Source organism: Cydia strobilella, chromosome 10 (assembly GCF_947568885.1).
Source record: "Cydia strobilella chromosome 10, ilCydStro3.1, whole genome shotgun sequence".
NCBI classification, from domain to species: Eukaryota; Metazoa; Arthropoda; class Insecta; order Lepidoptera; family Tortricidae; genus Cydia; species Cydia strobilella.
The window spans coordinates 4417795-4438620 of record NC_086050.1 but is presented as its reverse complement, the minus strand read 5'-3'; the positions used below and the strand labels follow the sequence as shown (position 1 = coordinate 4438620).

General features: G+C 37.0%; 1 protein-coding gene across 5 annotated transcripts in view; it reads right to left on the bottom strand.

The window, feature by feature from the left end:
• LOC134744610 (leucine zipper putative tumor suppressor 2 homolog) overlaps nucleotides 1–20826 on the bottom strand; it is a 135370-nt gene that overhangs the window by 3806 nt on the left and 110738 nt on the right. For 2 of the 5 annotated variants that reach the window (XM_063678478.1, XM_063678481.1), the window contains 2 exons: nucleotides 15686–15833; nucleotides 14893–15010 (listed from right to left, as the gene is read on the bottom strand). In XM_063678478.1, coding sequence (XP_063534548.1) covers nucleotides 14893–15010; nucleotides 15686–15833 — 266 coding nt within the window. Of the gene's footprint in view, nucleotides 1–14892; nucleotides 15011–15487; nucleotides 15614–15685; nucleotides 15834–20826 lie in introns of those variants that run through there. The other 3 variants (XM_063678479.1, XM_063678482.1, XM_063678483.1) reach the window with 2 other exon arrangements.

Genomic DNA, 20826 nt, shown 5'->3' with positions numbered 1-20826 from the left:
ACCGCCTTGGTCTGTAGGCGATGCGTGAAGACTCGGAGGTATATGTATGGTGCTTGTGCGTATCTTCCTCTTCGAAGTAATTTAATGGTAGGTACATGTGAAGTCTTGAAACTACATTGAGCCAACGTGTGGTTGCACCTAAACTCGTCTACCAAAGTCCCTTGTTCATATCCAACAGTGGGACTTATATTGTAGTTATATAATATATGCTGAAGATGAGGCTATTGAACGAATGGTTTTCAAGTAGAACTATGGTATTGGATAGATATTTTGGCCTTCGGAGTAAGGTATACTTATTTCAGGAGCAGGGCCCCAGCCAACTTGGTTTCTTTTAGTTACTAGCTTATTTTAACATTAGTGTGAAGTTAATTTATCTCACATTATCACGCACATTCAACAAGGTTAATGTTTTCCCTAAATACGAAGTTTCGTAATTCAAAATACGAGCATTGTGAGCAAAATATGAAGTAGCACGTCACGGTCATGCCTCAAGCTATTCCGTATTCTGTACTGTAGTACTGTAGATACAGACAGCAGTAATATGACGAGTACATTCACTGGTTAAGTATACCTCTTTTTACTCGACTACATCAATTTTAATTATCTGTACTTACACTGAAGCAAGAGTAAGTAATGAAAAAGAGTGACTTTGTATAGAATTATGCGAATAAAGTGACTTGACTTCTTGAGATTATAATTTATGGGCTATGGTCAAGTTGTGTGTTAGATGTAGTGTCAAAAATTCTGAGGCGATTTTGATGAAATGCATGTTTAACAGGCTTTCACTTGTAGCTATTTCGGGTTAATTTATTTTCAAACGTTTTAGGAACAACCTAACTAAACTGTAAAGTGCATAGCTATTATTATGTACCGTATAGCCACCCAAATACAATTTAAAAGCTCCCTACTATGGCCCAAAACTAAATAGAATATTTCTCAAGTCATACATATGAATGAAAGAATAAAAAAAACTCAGACAAAACTAAAAATAACATTGGTATTTAGACTAAATTACGTAACTACGTTACGTAACTTGTAAACCATGGTTATAGTACTGAACTATAGTTGAGTGGTTTTGCCTTATCATAATTATGTAAGCTTAATAAATAATGAATCTTTGCAAAGTATAAATGACCGGAAACGCTAATATTCAGCTTATATGAAGGCAATTACCCATAATCCACATTGATGAGAGGATACATTTCCTAGATTACTACTTTATGTTCTACCGGAAGGAAAGTGTTCATTAGCTAAAATACTAGGCACATAATTAATGTGTCTATTTTAGGTCACTCGGTATACTAAGTGCGGATTATGCAGTGCTAATGAGAAAATTGAAATTAATGTGGCATGGCAATGAATTTAGCACTGAATGAGGGCAAATGTTAATGCATTAAATAATTATTATAATTGGTTCTCGCTTTCGTAATGAATAATACTCGAGTTGAGAATCTGCTAAGTATAACAAAAATTGGAGACGGCAAAGTCATGATGGCTTATCAGGATTTTAACCAATTATATAAAAGTCACATTCAACTGAACTGAACATAAGTATCTGACTTAGGTAGATAGATAGATAGATAGATAAAAACTTTATTCATTTCCACAACATACATGGTACATAGAAAACATGCAGCTTAGAATTACACTTAAAAACTAGTTTACAATTCTTGAAATAAGTAAAAGAAAACAATACAAAATACAATAAAATACAAAACCATGTGTCGTGGCAGAGAATAGGCGCTGGCTCAGCATGATGATGCGCCAAGCCACATCGCTGATATTCTGCCAGGACCTTACAAAAATGAAGAGACTGTACAACGCTCAAGGTAATTGCTGTATTTGTCACAGTTCCGCTAAAGGTGCTTCGCTCTCTATCACCTACCAACCCTACCAAGTCGGAAAAGTTTCAGGTAAGAAGTATAAGCTAATGATTAGACAGACTAAGTACGTATGTCAGACAAGACATGGTTACAAGTCGTAACATACGTTTATCTAGCCCCCATATCCCCGCATCTCGTCACACAATGTAACACCTAGTCACAATGTAGATAATCCTTTGCGAAACCATTACCCAACCTTTTAATTATTTGATGCAAATGTGGCTCAGCCGACCGCGCTTCCTGCTCCATTGTTGCTCTCGAAAAATTAGGTACTTAAATTATTGCTATTATCATCAATTGAATGCCATTTTTTTAGTTCAGCCATTAGTTTTACGACTGGTTTAAATTATTGATGATTTGGGAGGCATGTCGATTTAAGTAGACTGGTGACGCCATCTGTTTTCGTGGCGTGAAACTATAGTTTTTCAAGGTTGCCAGTATTTTCATATTTTCTTGCGTATTTATAATATTATGTAAGGTGTTATTTTGATAGTAATTGGATGAGTATAATGTTGTTTTTAGGTTAGGTTGGATTTTTTCGCATTCCATTTTACAAGCTGCTTGTCGAGTCGGACTCGCGCACGAAGGGTTCCGTACCATTATCTATAAAAACCTATACCTATATTAACGTACCTAGCTATCACGGTTCATGAGATACAGCGTGGTGACAGACAGACGGACAGACAGACAGACGGACAGTGGAGTCTTAGTAATACCTAGGGTCCTGTTTTTACCCTTTGGGTACGGAACCCTAAAATTTTTTAACATAAATCTGAATGGGAACGACGTATTTACCTTAAGCCTGAACTGCCTGAAATCACACTCTACAGCAAATCATAGGTCCAAATAAAAAAGCAATATCTGTGTTTTTGACTATTGTATAAGGTTATTGTATAGGGATGGGAGAGTGGGTTTATAGGGATTGCAAATAAATTACAAATATTAAAACAATTAAAAAAAACCGGACAAGTGCGAGTCGGACTCGCACACCGAGGGTTCCGTACTTTTTAGTATTTGTTGATGTAGCGGCAACAGAAATACATCATTCTGTGAAAATTTCAACTGTCTAGCTATCACGGTTCATGAGATACAGCCTGGTGACAGACGGACAGCGGAGTCTTAGTAATAGGGTCCCGTTTTTACCCTTTGGGTACGGAACCCTAAAAAGACCGCACAATAATAAATTCACGTTACCAAAACTATAGGTAGTTATGAAAACAATACAATATATTAAATGTTATAAAACATTATCTAACAATAACTAGGTAGCGTCAGGAATCAGGATGCGCGTCAGCTAGCGGGCAGCGGCCGTGATAATGCAATCGACGGATGCACCGGCGGATGCATATGCAGTTTAGTTGCATGTACCCTTGAGGATAAAGGTTTACGACTAGCGAATAAAATAAATACCTACTGGTTTACTTCCACTCAGTAGGGATGATGACACAGTATATTGAATTTTATAACCAAATCTAGTAAAAAAGATTGCAAATAAGCAATTTATCACAATAATGTTGATATTAAAATAATATATGGAAATAATACAAAAATACAGGAACTGAGTTTCAAAATTTTTTTTTTAAAGTTCCAAAAAGGTAAAAAGTAAGGGTACCAATTGATTCCTTACATTTTATCCTAAAAAAGATTGTATAGCAACTATAATATGTGGTATTTGCAAAGTTATTTACACGGATACAGTATTAATAAATATTAAATTAAATACGTTAGTTATATTAAGCATTTCATACAGCTTACAGTGGTTCCTTACACCATACAATTTAAATGAATATCTCAGGAGTAATCGTAAACGAAAGTTCCATTTCGAGACGCTAACTTCCTTTAGTTGCCTATTTTTACCACCTTACGCGCTGCGATCGCTTGCTACCCCCACCATGCACTTCGCACGTTGCGAATACAATGAAAACTTGTTCTATTTTTTTAGTTTTTCACCAGTTATCCTATCTATCACTTTTGAACAGATGGCATATTCAATCCTTAGGCTGCACGGTTTATACAAATATCAATACGAATAATACAGAAAAAATATATTTGTAAAGTGATATCTCATATTTACTGATCGAGCCACAAGCATTTATTGGGCATATCAAATATGTTTATGAAACTCTAGCCATGTTTACTTACAGTTTATTTATGTTATGGCCTTTAAGCACTCCTGGGAAAATATTGAACGGTTAACATTTCTTCTTATACACAACATTTATTTACGACCGGTCTGGCCTAGTGGGTAGTGACCCTGCCTGTGAAGCCGATGGTCCTGGGTTCGAATCCCGGTAAGGGCATTTATTTGTGTGATGAGCACAGATATTTGCTCCTGAGTCATGGGTGTTTTCTATGTATTTAAGTATTTATATATTATATATATCGTTGTCTGAGTGCCCATAACACAAGCCTCCTTGGGCTTACCGTGGGACTTAGTCAATCTGTGTAAGAATGTCCTATAATATTAATTATTTATTTATTAATTATTTATTTATTTATTATTTATGTGTTTGACCTCAATAATAGGTATATTTGACCCTGTGTTCGGGATCCTTTGTAGTAAAACGGCTGAACCGATTTGGATGAGATGTTGTTAGAATTGTCATTGTAGTGATTACCTGGTAGGTTTATAATTAACATACCTATGTAGCTACTAATTATTTATGTAAAATTAAAATGGCAAAAAAAATTGGCGCAAAAATGTCTAAGAGGTATATATATATATAATCTAATATATAATCATTTATTATCTTTTAATCATGTCAGAGTATCAGAATGAAGGGTTTTTAAAGGTGGTTACTAAAAATGCATGCAACCACAAGGGCAAAACACCGTAGTCACGTTTAAGTTCATATACTTGTTCAACTTTAACCTATAATTTGCGAGGGCCTACTAAACAACTTTTAAACGGGATTAGTTGCCTAGCGGACCCCAGGCTCTCCTGACCCGTGACAAAAGCCGGGACAACGCGAAATGATGATCATTGGTAGCGGATTAAAACAACGCGCCAAAAGTTTCTGCCACGCTCGAATATTTTTCCAAATAGAGATGGTGTATATCTCTAAATCTCTACAATTCGCGTACAAAACTACATATTAGTCATGGTCTTATTGTTTTATACAGATTAATATCTCTTACACATAATTATCTCTTTTTGTTAAGGGTCCCCGGCAAGCTTGGTTCTCCATACAAACGTACTAGTTCCGCTCTCATTTTAAAACGACTAGCTAGATTGCTCTGAAACTTTCTACTTACAATAGGATAAGGTATATCTATGTCTGTAATTAGTTTATGTGGCTTCAGATACCATAGTTAAAAAAATACAGCGAATTTAAGTTTTTCATACAAAACTTGTTTGTGCTCTATTTCGTTTGTTTTATAAACTGCAGCTATATAGACTAATTACAGACCTAGATATACCTTACGTCATTGTATGTCCAAAGTTTCATTACAATCCAACACGTATGTATGGTTTTATAATGAGAGCGGTACTACGTTTGTATGGGAAGGTGCAATTCGACCGAGCTTGCCGATAACTTAAGTTAAAATGTTAAAGAATGCTACCGCTTCTTTTGATATGTATTCATGTATTGTTATCGCCGTCAGTTCCTTGGCAGAGATAGCAGTCAAATTAAAATACTCGTAGTAAATGACTCATACTTAAATATGCTTGTCTAGCACCTAACTATTAATTAATTATTATAAATTAAGACAATGCGTGTCTATAAGTAGTCCCTGTTTACGGTCTAATAGGAGCTAACGGGTATGAGTCATGTAAATACTTCATAAACACCGTTAAGGAGGTACTGGTAAACATAGACATAGACATTTATTCATAATGTTTTAAATATTACATGTCAAGCATTATTCAGCTCTTATTAATTATTAATATTTATTAGGATTAAATTATTCAATTAAATCTACACAGTTATTATTAAATTCCATTTATAAAGTGTTGGGTAGTTTAAAAAAATCTTTATTGTCATAGAAAGAATAGTCTAAGAGCCATTTGGGTAGTACCTGCATTCTTTATCTCCGCTGGGAGCTTATTGTATTTTCTAGGTCCTACATGTGACAATTGCGTTTTTCAGCTTCTATTATTAAAGGTTAATTGTCACTTGATAGGTATAAGTATGAAGTGATTTATTATATCGAAAAAAACCGGACAAGTGCGAGTCGGACTCGCCCACCGAGGGTTCCGTACTTTTCAGTATTTGTTGTTATAGCAGCAACAGAAATACATAAATATTTTGACTTTTGACTCATCATATGTGAAAATTTCAACTGTCTAGCTATCGCAGTTGATGAGATACAGCCTGGTGACAGACAGACGGACAGACAGACAGACGGACAGAGGAGTCTTAGTAACCCTAAAGACATGTGCTTATTAAATGCAATGCATGCTTAATAATACCTACTTATTGCTAACTTTGGATTTTCACTTCTTTTAACCCCTTGCTCCCACCGATGCAATATAACAATAAGATCAGCAGAGAGAACCGTTCAATACGTAATTATTGAAAAAAATTATCAAGGTTGTTCCTCACTTTAAACCCTTGGTAGGAGTTAATTAGAAACACCATACAAATACGACGTAATGCAAGCAACATTTATATTTTATCGAAGTCGCGTTTTCAAAACCCGCTCTACCTATTTCAACGAAGTTAACCACTTTGCGAAGGTCTATCATCCTAAAGAAAATTAGTATTCTTTACGTTTTCACGCCGTAATATATTCAGATATTATCAACAAATACTTGCAATTTTTTTGTATTTAACATGCAAAACAATTCTTGCCGCGCAATAAATATTTACCTATACATGTCTCCAAGTTAACATAACATCAATCGCCACTTTTATTTTTCACCAAATCTCACTTATTTTATTCAATCACTCACTTTTTTTTAAACCAGTGAACATAACGTCCCGTTATTTACAAATACTACTAAATAAGGGTGTGCACACGTGCGCCACTCGCGGACCGTCGCGGCGTATGAAGCAGATGCGCGTGCGACGATAATAAAATGACGCCGTGATTGCACCCTCGTTAACTGATCTATTTTTAAATAAGTATTATTTTGACAGCTGCAATTTGTATTTTGAAAGCGTTTTATTGTTATTGGATATTTAATCTGTAAAAGTTTATTGACCGTAATTAACATTTCAAGTTTGTTTGACGAGTGACGATAAGAAAGGGCGCCTATTTCGTAGAATTACAAGCACTAATGAGCTAATGAGTAATACCTAATTATCTGATTACTCATTTGTACGGGAATTGCATTTAGGATATATAAATAAAGGGGCAGTAAAAAACCCACTGACATAAACAGTCATTGACGTCATTGTTATGTTTGGGGTGACATTTATGGGCAAAACAACAACATGGGTTTCCTGAGGATTTGCTGGTACTCGTTGTATTTCATGATGATACGATATAAACCTGACTCGACCTTTCTGAACTTGTACGTTCAAAGTTTTAAACAGGATTCTACTGGCAAAAAAGTTCTTTAATTCAAGTCCGTTTACTACCCTGAACCAAAGATAGATATAACTCTGTAATAGATGGATACAGTCTAAGGAAAAAACGTGCCTCGAAAATCAAGAAAATTTGATTCTCGCTCAGAGGGCGCTACTAGTTTTGGCCTACAGTCGTACAGATGGCGTTGACGGTTTCGTTTGTTATTTAACAATTTTAACGAATATCAGTGAAAGAACATGGGTCAAAATCATAAAAATAATTAATGCAAATAAAAAAATCATTTATCTATATTTAAATACATTCTATCGTATTTTTATAAATCTTCATTTTTAGTTTTAAAGTGTGTCGACAGATGGCAGTGAATTTACTGGGGTTACAACATTTACTATGACAGTACCGCTCTAGTATAAGTTACTCTATGCCTGAACATATCATCTAATACAGTGGTTCCTAACCTTTTACAGGGGTAGTGACCCCTTTGACTAACTAGGGAACTCGATTTTACCCCTCCTCCATAATCATTAATATTTTTTTTATAGATAGGTACCCCCGTAAAATGCCATGATCTATTATAATACGTACATCTCATAAAGCTGCCCTGCGCTGTGGATTTAGATGATGGTTTGTGATTCAAACTTATGTTTACGTTTAATAAAGGGATAATACAGTAAAGCCAGGTATGATGAGATATTAAAAAAAAAAATTGAATTTATTGACGGTCAATTTACCTCAGTAATTATCAAAATACCCTATTATAAATTTCATTCGAGAGCGTGACGAATGTACGCGTTTGCGTTAAGTCTCATTTGTATGGGATTTTGAACAGCGCGCCAAGCGGGACATTTTGGAAACTCAAAATCCCATACAAAACGAGACTAATCGCAAATGCGTACGTCACGTCACGCTATCGAATGAAATTTACACTTGCACAAACAGTACCCGTTTATGGGTACAATCGGTAACTGGACCATTTTATTCAAAGTTTCACGATTATTTAATTTGAAAAGACTTTGTGAGACGGTAACGGATTGGAAGGTATGAAAAGTTAATGGAAATATTAGGACACCTTTTTTCTCTTATTAGAATCAATAGAGCTTGTGAATCTGAGTAGAAATAACATAAAAATTCAAATGAAAAAGGTTGTGTGTGTTGTACTGTGCATAATATATTTTAACGAAGCGTGTTACAGATGTTTTTTACTTAATTATATTGACGAAGCCTGCGTTGTGGATTATCCTCTGTACTGGTAATTAGTTAAATTAATTTAATTAGTTAAGTAAATAAAATGCCCCAACTTACCGCTGATCGTCTATAACAAGCCTCGCAGCATTTTAACGCCCCAGCAACGCACCCATTCATGAATTGTAAAGGCGAGTGCTCACGCGACTAGTATAATTATAAAAAGTAATTGCTGGCATTCCATAGAGCTCGTCATGTAACTTGATTGTCTATGCCAGCGGTCGGCAACAGGCGGCCCGCGAACCTCACACTTACGGCCCGCGAGCCTCCCTGGCTATTTTGTATGTAATATTGACAAACGACAATGTCTGATAAAGTAACAAAGTGCGGCCCCGCTTCAACTTCAATAACTATATGTGGCCCTTGGTTGCTAAAAGGTTGCCGACCGCTGGTCTATGCCATTTGAGTTTAGGGTTAGCAGACGACAGGATTAAAGTCTAGGATATTTGGTATTTTGTAAGTACTGCGGAATGTCAGGACTTTTGAAGAAGATTTAATGATTAAATTAAATACCATTAACGTATTTCCTTTTCAAAATGTCGATAAACTTTAAGAGCTTTTGAGCATAGAGTCAAAATTGCACCTGTAATACATACTAAACTTGTACACAACATTATAAATATTATACGCTTTGCCATTAAGGCGGTTCCCTGAGCCAGAAGGCGAAAAATCTCCTTATATGATCCTGTTTTTCTAAGAGGCGTTGATATTCGTAGACGTTATCTATATCATAGCTTCCGATACACGAATTATGACACTTCGCTCGATACAATTAATTCTCAAAGTAACCTCTACCTCGGACTTTTAATCCAACTTTACTCGGTTATGTGATACTATAAACAAAAAAAGAAGAATAAACAATCTTAACTTAAATAGAATTTATATAGCTTTCGAATTTCGATATTGTAGGGTAACGTTTTTAAAATAAATAAAAATCGACAAAATTCGATCAAAATTGACACTTGGCGCGCATGATCTTTCCCGTTCTTTCTTGCGATATGTGACAGAGACAGCGGCAAACCGATGGAACGGCCTCAAGAGGTCATATTAATTTTAACAAGACACGATCTCACCCCTGTTTCACTGTCAACGTATGAGGTATTTCGTTCAATAATCAGCGGCGAATTCTATCTTCACTTTTGAACGTTAAAATTTCACACTTCTCGATTTAAAATTTCAGTGATCAGCATTAAACATGAGCGAGATGAGAGTACATATTAATATCATAATATAAAACAAAGTTGAATCTTTATCAATTCGAATACCTTCTGCAGCGGTATCATGGTCGCGTTTTTATCATCTGTCATGCGTCACTTTCGCACTTACACACTTGTTAGAACGTGACAGGCATGGTGACAAATGATAAAGAGCCGGCCATCTTAGCCCTTCGGGGATACTATCATAACTTTACAAAATAGGATGTAGCAACCCTGTTTTCGTGGAAGCGTTAATAGAGAAACGGCCAGAGGGGCTACCGCGAAAACCGAAATTCGCAAATTGCGGGCATCTTTCTCTTTTACTCCAATGCAGGCGTAATTAGAGTGACAGAGAAAAATGCCCGCAATTTGCGAACTTCGATTTACGCGAATGTAGCCCTGGTACAGTCACGCTTTAGTTATTTGTGCAACAAGAGAGGAAAGTTGGTTTTTCTTGCGAGTGTTTATTTTGAGTCCCGAGAAAGCGAAAGATTCTAAGTTAGAATCTTGAGCGTAGCGAGGGACTCAAAAACACGAGATGTAAAATAACTGCTCTCGTGTTGCACACATAATTTTTCACCTCAGTAGTGAGAACATATTAAAGGTTAAATGTATTTCAAACTACACAGAAATAATACAGACAATTTTTTTTAAATAAAAGTATGAAGTGGCAGTTCATGGCCTCCACTAATTTAAAAAGCTACTTTATTTCACTCCCTGGAGTGAGGAAAGTCGCACTTTCCTCACTCCAGGGAGTGACGAAAGTAGGCTTGTTCGAGCTGCTGAGGTGAAAACAAATGAGGCCAATCAAGCGAGCTTTCCGTGAAAAAACACCGTTTTTTGTCACCGGTGCACGGAACTCGGGTTTTGTCGACTGAAATAAATGTAGTACTAACAACAAGTTTGGGAACAAATCAAACTGTTTTATTAAAAAATTTTTTTTATTTTATTTGTGTTTTTTTCTTTAATATATGACATCTATTAGAGTTTTTAAATGTAGTACTGTTACTGAATTTCTGAGAACTGATACAGGAGTTTCAGCGTAAGGAAGTCGGTAATTAATTAACTTTGTTGCAATGTAATAATGGAAAGTATTATAGTAATAGTAGTAGGCATCGGACTCATAGTTTAGCAGACACACATGGCTATAAAAATAAATCGGTTCCTTATTTAAAACTTGACAATTTAAAAGTGCTTGTTGCTAGGCCTATTTGAATAAAGAATATATTGACTTTGACTTTAGGTAGGACGAATAACTAAATCTTACCTTAAAGCAACCCATTATCGGTATGTGTAAATCAGTTACTATCTTTACAGAAATCTCTTTCTGTGACTTATTATTTTTCTACACACAAATAAAAAAATAGCCACAACCGAATACAGAACCTCCTCCTTCTATGAAATTGAAGTCGGTTAAAAAGATGGCGGGACGACTTAGACACCTTCACTAATAATTGGCCGGAAAGAGCTCAACAACGGCAGTCATGGAAATCAAGGGGAGAGGCCTTTGCCCAGCAATGGGACACTAAAGGCTATTAAAAAAAAACAAGCGTATGGATGTAGCATGTAATTCTTAATCAGAGTCGAACCAAGCTAACTCTGCACAGAATTTGCAATGACGAAGTGTGGAAATGTTAGTATAAACGTCAAATTTCTACTATAATATGGCGCACCTCATCACTTTGTTACGTAAAGTCGGTGCACAGTTCGCTTGGTCCGACTATAGGTACGATTCGAGCATCTAGGTTCTGCCAAAAGTAGCGCTAAAATCGCAAAAACCCTGTAGGTCTACACTCTACATCTCGACCGCTATATAGACTAATACCCGTTTTTCTCTAACTGTATTGATTAGAGTTCGGGAATTGGGTGGATGCGAGCGGCACAGGATCGGTCGGAGTGGCGAGCCTTGGGGGAGGTGGAGGCCTATGTCCAGCAGTGGACGTCTATCGGCTGACATGATGATGATGATTGATTAGAGAGGGACGGGTCTATCTCGCGGGCGAGATGCTGTCACGCCGAAATACTAGGCCTACAGTGTAGAAAGGCCCTAACCTAACACATAGGTAATGGCTACAGTGTTTACTTGCAAGTCTTGCAACCTACAGACCGGGTTTACATGTCAAAGGTTAATTAAAGGATTGAACCCACATACCTACCGCTGAACGGACAAATCGGTGTGACCGACATAGCGTAAGCGGCTTTGCAACGTGGATGTAGTATGGATGTTTTCTAGATTAAGTAGTTATTTATAATTTTATATACATAATCTATCCTGGTACACCCTTTAGAAAACTAGTTCCATAACGTTTACCTGTTTAAAAGACGAGGCGACATACGAGTTACGACAATCTTCATCTCTTTCGCTATTACTGTAATTGAGTGAAAAGGCTGTACCACAGGGCGGAAACGCTATACATCAAAAATCACTTGCGTTTCTATGTGTGAACGGCACGTCTGTACACGCGGCATGCGTCATAGTGTAAGTAAGTTGCTTAAAAATAGTACTGAGCGGCCGGCAAACGGCCGTCAATCTGCTGTCGCGGGGCGAGGTAATTCGAGTCGGGGCGGGGCGGTGCGTGGCCGTTCTGTATGATAATACTATTACTTATTCTGTGGCTGTACTGCAATGTTTCGTATTGGTAACCTTGTCAGAATGACAGTACCAAAATTAGATGATTTCACTTCGGTTGCCAGTACTTACTTTCTAGGCTGTATTGTTCTAAGCCATCAAAGTAAATAGGGTAGTGTACTAACCAGTCATTTCAGCTCTTCTTTTATGACACGTCTAAACGATTTGTTACCTAGGTAGTCTAGGTATGTAGGTACTAAGAAGTTATTATGAGAAAGGAAGATGGTGAAAGTGTCGTGTCGTGTTGAAAGTTTGAAAGTGCAAAACACGTTTGATCTTGTTTTTTGGTATATTTCCGAAATTTTTGGTGAAACATTTTAATTTATTCTACCTATAGTAAACAACCTTTTGTGTGGTTGGTTGATTGGTGGAGGACGAGCGAAATGCACGCGCTAATGATAACTAAATGAAATCATTTAGATATCTTCTTGATGCCAAAATGTACAGTAAGCTGTAGAGATAACTGACCAGTGCCAACAAGTTCTATGTAGGGGGGCTCAATTATCTCTACAATGTACGTTCGAATTGTCCCCCTTGTTTTTTTAGAGTTAAACCATGCTAAGTTCAAAATAAATAAATAAACCGGCCAAGTGCGAGTCGGACTCGCGCACGAAGGGTTCCGTACCATTACACAAAAAACGGCAAAAAATCACGTTTGTTGTATGGGAGCCCCACTTAAATATTTATTTTATTCTGTTTTTAGTATTTGTGGTTATAGCGGCAAAAGAAATACATCATCTGTAAAAATTTCAACTGTCTAGCTATCATGGTTCATGAGATACAGCCTGGTGACAGACAGACAGACGGACAGACGGACAGCGGAGTCTTAGTAATAGGGTCCCGTTTTTACCCTTTGGGTACGGAACCCTAAAAATGAAAGAGTGATTTTTAGGAGTAAATATTCTATTCTTAGACAGCCTAGGAATAGTGTCCTGGGCCCTAAACTAGGTAAACCTGTCTTATAGGGATCAAGGAATAAACCACCGCTTGTTCTCGCAACGCAGCAAAGGTTGGTTGTGTACACAAGTTAAAAAACTCGCTCACCGAGGGTTCTGTACTTATTAGTATTTTTTGTTATAGCGGCAACAGAAATACATCAACTGTGAAAATTTAAACTGTCTAGTCTATCACGGTTCATGAACAGCCTGGTGACAGAAAGACGGACAGACGGACAGTGGAGTCTTAGTAATAGGGTCCCGAACCCAAAGCGAAGCGATGCGGCGCGGGGTGAATCAATGCTTTGATACCTATAGAAGTGTCCGTACTCGTGGGCGATCTCGTTGCAAAAGCGAACGCCGTGGGCCCGCCGCGCCGCTTCGCTTCGCGTTCGCGAATTGTTCACTTACGTAGTTACGTAAGACGCAGGGTTACACACAGTGAGAGTGAGAAGAACACTAACTTACTGCACCTTAAGGAGTAAGCGTGTATTAACAAATAGTCTGAAGATGTACAGTTAGCACAATCTCGGCGTGACGATCTTGTGGTTTATCGTTTATCTCACTATTGTTGTCAACCGTTGCCCGTTTGTTTGTTTGCACGACTGTACCGTACCGTTGAAGTAGAATAAGAGGATTACGTTTCGTTTTTAGGGTTCCGTACCCAAAGGGTAAAAACGGGACTCTATTACTAAGACTCGCCGTCCGTCTGTCTGTTACCAGGCTGTACCTCATGAACCGTGATAGCTGAAATTTTCACAGATGATGTATTTCTGTTGCCGCTATAACAACAAATAAATACTAAAAACAGAATAAATGTAATATTGTAGGGCTACAATAAACGTGAGGTAGGGGGACAATAAATAAGTACTCTTCTGAGTACTTACATTACTCATACTCATACTCATATTGTGTATTTAGAAGTAGGTACTTAGGTATTACGGGCCTAAATAACTGCAGTTACCTAGTAAGCCATAACTATTGAGCAACGTAACGTAATTCAGAAAATAATTAATAACAAGAGGTTACGAGTTTAGGTATTCGTAACAAATAATTTTGCGCCAGGTATATGTACGATTAAATAAGGTTGCGTTCATAATTGTAAAGTTTTAGCGTTTTGTTAAACGGAGCGAGCCGAGAGCAAGTTAAACGTTTGAGAAACATAAACCCGGCTACGGACTTTTTTGGTAAAAAATAACCTTCTTCTTTCTTCATTTTGTGTTGAAAATGTAGCCCTCGTCAAACATATAATAAAGACGAATCTATTGATATCTTATTATTATATAATGGTTCCGTATTTTAGACGCTACAGAGAATCCTACGACACAAAAATACCCTTCTATACCCCACCTACATACACAGACTGCTAAATTGATAACCCTTACGTTTTTCTCTAACCCTAGTCCATTACGAGTACAAAATTACAAATACAAAGTAGAGAGAGCAATCTAACAAAAGGATAATATATCGATAAGTATTTAGAGCCTTGTAAAATTTGTAATCTTAGGTAAGAAATAAATAAGGTTACTCACACAATAGCGGAGTGGTGACGTTGGTGGTGCGGAGCGGGTAGCGAGGCGGGCGGCAGAGCGGAGAGCGACGCGGGCTGCGGAGAGCCGCACCAGCGGGCTTCGCGTACGTCTGATGAGCCTGGAAATGTATACCAGGGACTTTATACAATATCTGTAAAATAATAACTATTTGAAATGTTAATTATAATAAATTGTAAACAACCCAGACTGTGATAAGTTCACCTAAATCCTAAATTATTTATTTATTTAATCTATAAATCTATATTAATCCATTGCACTAATATATTTTTCAAAAAGTAATTTTGCTTGTTTTAAAACATTTTGAATGGTATAAGTAAAATTTAATAGTTAAATAGTGGTATATCTACTTAATAAAATGATGAGTGAGGTGATATGGCGATGACGATCATGATTCAAGACTACTATGATGATTTTTGATCACGAAACTGGCGCAGATTTTATGTATCTCCCGCCAGCTCTAATAAATCTACCCATACGACAACGAATGGCGATTACGATTACAAAATAACAAAAGTGATGACATGACGTTAATTTTGATGATGACGATGCCAATAAGATTATATTATACATTCACTGCCGTAGAGCGTCATGTGCGAGGGCGGGCGGTTCGCGAGCACCAGGGGTCGAGCCGTAGCGCTCCCCGCCCGCCGACAGCCGCCCGCCCAGCGGCTTAAACGCGATCGGACGGATCACTGATTTGAGTTATGATGATGATGAAGGTGATATTGATGATGACGATGCCATGATACCAATAAGATTACATTATACATACTGTGTCTAGTGTTGTACTCACTGCCGTAGAGCGTCATGTGCGAGGGCGGGCGGCTCGCGAGCACCGGGGTCGAGCCGTAGCGCTCCCCGCCCGCCGACAGCCGCCCGCCCAGCGGCTTGAACGCGATCGGACGGATCACTGATTTGCCCTGGAACAAATGGAAAATGAACGTTACATATTGATTCCATATAGAATGGAATTTCCTAGATTCCTTCCATTTATGGAATTTCCTAGATTCAACGGGCATTAGTAATGAACTTTAAAGGGCCGCTAGAATAGATCAATGCTTGTCGATGTGGCACTCAAAAAGGCCCACTAATACCACAATAATAATGTGTAGATATTGATTGATATCGTGCTAAAACAATCTGTAAATATCCCACAGAGTGGAAAATAAATCAAATTAATGTAAACAAAGACACAATATGACACAATGAAAATGTAATGTGTGTTCATAAGAACAATGTTAAAGCAGTTAGTTTTAAATCCAATGTCCATAAGAAGTATAAACATATAAAAGACTGAAGTACTCTCTTTTATCAATGATATGTATGACTTAGAAGAAAAAAATTCATGAAATTACAAGTATAAGTACTTGACAACCATATAAGGCTGCGCGTGCAGTAAAGGGTTAAGTAGGTAAGTTTAGGTTTAAGATAAAGTTAAGTTGCATATCAACAGCACAAACGCAAAGGAGCCTCGTCTGCCAACAAACCACTGTGTGGTTTGGCAGAAGAAAATAGGTATTTAGTTGTAAGTAAGATCTTTGAATAAACGTTTATTTATTTATTTTTATTTTATTTTTGTACAACTATAGCTACTTGATTAAAGAGTCGTTTTCTAAAAATATGTTCCGAGGTCTAAAAAAATACTTCTCGTACACGTATTTTATACATATCAATTGGTAACAAATAATTAGGTTTCTTACCGGAAAACAAAGCCAAAAGGCGAAGAACAAAGATCATTTGCTCGAGTAACTTAAAATTGAATTGTTTCCCGCTCCGCTTATGCTCTTAGTTCGCAGTCTTAATGTAATTCAGCCTTAGCGTGTTAGCGTATCTAATGACATCGGATAGAGTAATCGGTATCAGACCACTGGTGGGACAAAAAGCAAAAGTATTGTTAATAACCGGATTTAGCAAGGTTTTTGTAAATTTGAACGCAATTTCAGGAACAATTACAATTATTATTAAATCCTGAATATCGACAACATGACAATAATACAGGACAGGACATGAATACTCTGTGTCGGTTTTTTAATATAATACTGGAGTCAAACCGCGATACAAATGATAGAATAGTCCCTCTTTAGTCTGAGCTGGGGCCTCGTTTATTCGAACTTTTAAAATCCAACTTTTAATATTGGTACGGATGAGATGCTCTGCGGGTAATGTCAATACAATACCATTTCAAGTTAGTATTCCTAAAAGACGAATACTACCTACTTGAGGATGCGAGACGAGACATGGAAACCCAATTTTTCTCAAATAAAAAAAACCTATATCACCATCCCCGTAACTGCAATAATACAGAGTTATAGAGATGTAAACGAAAAATCTTCGTCACCTGTCACCTGGCATACCTATGTTACACAAAGAAAGGCCGCAAAAATATCTGACACGATCTTATTTGTAGAGCCATAAGAGCGGGTCACATATTTTTGCCGCCTTCGAATAGTAACATTAACATATCGTTACAGGTCTCTGTACCTAACTACATATACCTAGGTATAGATATAATTCTCTAACATAAATGTGACAAATAATTAATGTCATTACCGGGTCTAACGCGATTAAATTTCACTAGTGCAACGTAGCTGAAACGTCGGAAAAAAGGTAAAATAATGAAATTTAATCGCGTCAGACCCGGTAATGACATTAATTATGTGTATAAAACGCGAGAGTTTAAAGTGTTATAATGTGACAAATATTCTATGCACACTAGTAAACGGCGTATATTATACTCGTTTTGTGCAACTCACTATTTTAATATAAATTTACGCAACCTTAATCAGTATTTACGTATATTTATAGCTTACACACTTTATAGTTTCAAGTTTTAGTGCCATTAGATTAGTTTTGCCAGAAATAGCTAGGATACGCACATTAAATATTAAATTAATGTTCACGGTTGACGGTAAATTAATTAATTTATGGGCTATATTACTAAACTGTAAGTTTAATATCAAATATAATATTGTTAAACTGATATAGCTCAGTTGTTGTTGGTAGGTAAAGTTATTTATATTATTTACGTGATAAAGAATTTTCACGGTTTTTTATGTGTAAACATAATTTTATAAAATTATAAAATACAGCGCATCATAATTTTCAATATCATAATTTTATAAAAAACAGCGCATTCAAATGTTTCTTTGAAATATGATTACAAATAATAAATATGATATAACACAATTTAAATAATCATGCCGCAGATCTACAATTTAAATATTGTTTAACGTGAACTTATATAATCAAACTAACCTTTGCAACAAAGCCCAATTCTCCTAATTTAACCGAATTAAAATCGCAGTCGCAGACTAACTCCAATAGACTCAACATTATGAAGCGTAATGGAGCTCTCACTAAACAAAGTCCCTCTTATACTTACTTTGTTTTAAAACAATTTGACAAGAGTGGGTAACTTCAAATCAATCAATCAATTGTTATAAAATAATATTGTTTTTTTTTTCAATTGAAATAAGCAGTTGCGCTCCTAGGTTTACCAACAAAATATATGACACGGCTTTATATATTACTTATTTTGCTAAGCACAAATGGAAATAGTCGTACTTTAGCTAGATGCCTATTAAATGGAAATAGTAGTACTTTATTGATATGATGAAAATGACCTAGAAAATGCATTTTCATGAAATTCCTACAAAAAAAACGTTCGTAATTTGTGCAGACACTTGAATGGTTTTTATGTATTCTAGTATCATGATATATGCGTTGTAATGGAAAAAAACCGCTAGGTATTGTAATTTATTTCCAATTCGCCATACTTGCGCTCCGTAAATTTACTGGCGGGCGCCAATGCGACAAAGCGCACGACTCGTATAAGTACTTAAGTTAGGTTTACACGGCGTTAATTTTTTCAAAATCGTTCACACGGCTAGACGGCTTTCCCGCATAGTCGCCGTGTGAACGATTTTGAAAGTTGCCATACAAATTTTGCTGCCACTACGCGCTACGGTGTTCGGTAAAATCCCGTATAAGGTATACGGGAAAAAATTACGCCGTGTGAACAGGCTACTAGTCGTATGAACTCCATCTAGTGCGTGTGATCTGCCATCGTAGATAAATCGCAGAGCTATCTCGTTAGTCGTCGCACGGATCTGACATTTGGTACGCAGCGGACGACAAATGTCACGACACGACACGACAAAGGTCGTTTTTACGACATTACCGAGCCGAATGAATATGGGGGTTATTTATTAACTTATTCGTGGGTAATAAATAGTGCATTGTGCAATTAGCTATGTGCGAAGTGGGTACGTGTGTGGGGATATAAACGACATCAACGCACGGAATGGGAAAAATGTGAACTTTCATGGGATGACATCTCAGCTGTAAACTGTCAGATAAGGCGCCATTAATTTATTACGTAAGACGATTTATGACAGATTTTGATCCCCTCCCTCCCATATGTCAGAAAAAATAAGAATAGGCGGACCCCCTCCCCCCTGTGTAATATTTGGACACACTGTGTAATATTTAACATTGGGTTTGTTTTAATTTTGATTTTCAAAGAAATATTTTAGGAACGATTACTTTGTGCTGTATAAAAATAATATTATTTGGAGTAATAATCAACTTTTGTTTAATTTTAAAGTTTTTCTATAACAGCACTCGCGCGGATGCACGCGATTTTTCAAAGTATAATATTAATTTGCACATTTTTGTGATCTTACGTAAGAACTATCAACACGGGATCCCACCCTCCTTGTAAGAAAAAATAAGACATGGTCGTCCTCCTCCCCTAAATCTCCTTACGTAATAAATGAATGGCGCCTAACTAAAGGTGACGTTCGGGTGTCAACCGCAGCTGCATTACTGTGGCGTCGCTGTTGCCGTCGCCGTATCTGTCAACTTGATAAAATTAGTGACGTTCGCCGCATTGCGCCACTCGAGTCCAGACACTTTAGACGAATGACAACACTTGATGTATCTAGAGTAGGGTTAGACCAAGAAAAGTCTGCAGAGATTTTGAAACTTCTATGCATTTATGACGTATAAATAACACTGGCACTGCGTGTGCTGCTGTCAAAATTCTGCAGATTTTTCTTGGTCTAACTCTAAAACCGCTAAGATTCTACAGTGTCCTTTTTTTCCTATGTCAATACCTTGACCGTCTAAACTGGTTATACGGAGTACTAGTTTGTAACTAAGCACAAAGTACTTATGCCCTAGTAGAGCCCCGACGTCCTGTTGTTATCTCCGATCAGATGTTGCAATAAATTGCCGAGTTCCGACCGACCAAGACCCGGAGCGAGGGTTTTTGCCGCCGTTAACCATAAAGGGGCCCACTGACTATCAGTCCGCCGGACGATATCGACCAAAAATTATTTTTTAAAGTTGGAACAAAAATTTGACAGTTCCTAAAAACAAAATCACCTTTGCCTTGTTTCAACTTTAACAATGTAAAATGTAAGCTCTTCCAGAACTTTTCAAGAACTCTCTTCCATCAGGTTAAGTTTTCCCGTTGTCATTCAACATTTTGAATCCCTGTGGATGTTTTGATTATTTTGCGAGTATTGAAAATTTGTTTGCCAATGTATCTTGCCTTTTGACCTGCTTTTTTTCTAGGGAATTGCCTAGGAAGCGAATCATCTTTAGCTGCTAATGTAATTGAAGCGTGGTCAAATGGTTTATTTTATAAAAATCATACAGATAAACTGAATAAGTCGGCCGAATATTCGTAGGTATTCGGCAAATTCTATATTCGGCCCATCTCTACTCCATACATGAGTTTCCTTATTTAATAATAATAAGTTGTGGATTGCCCGGGTACATCTCATTAAAGTGTCAAAAGGGTCTCTATGTGTTGGCTTCGGTTCCGCGCATGCCTCCCAAATGTCCGAAGTCCGGACCATTGTTCCGCGGTAGGTAAAGATTAAGTTGTATGGGAGGTACCTATGG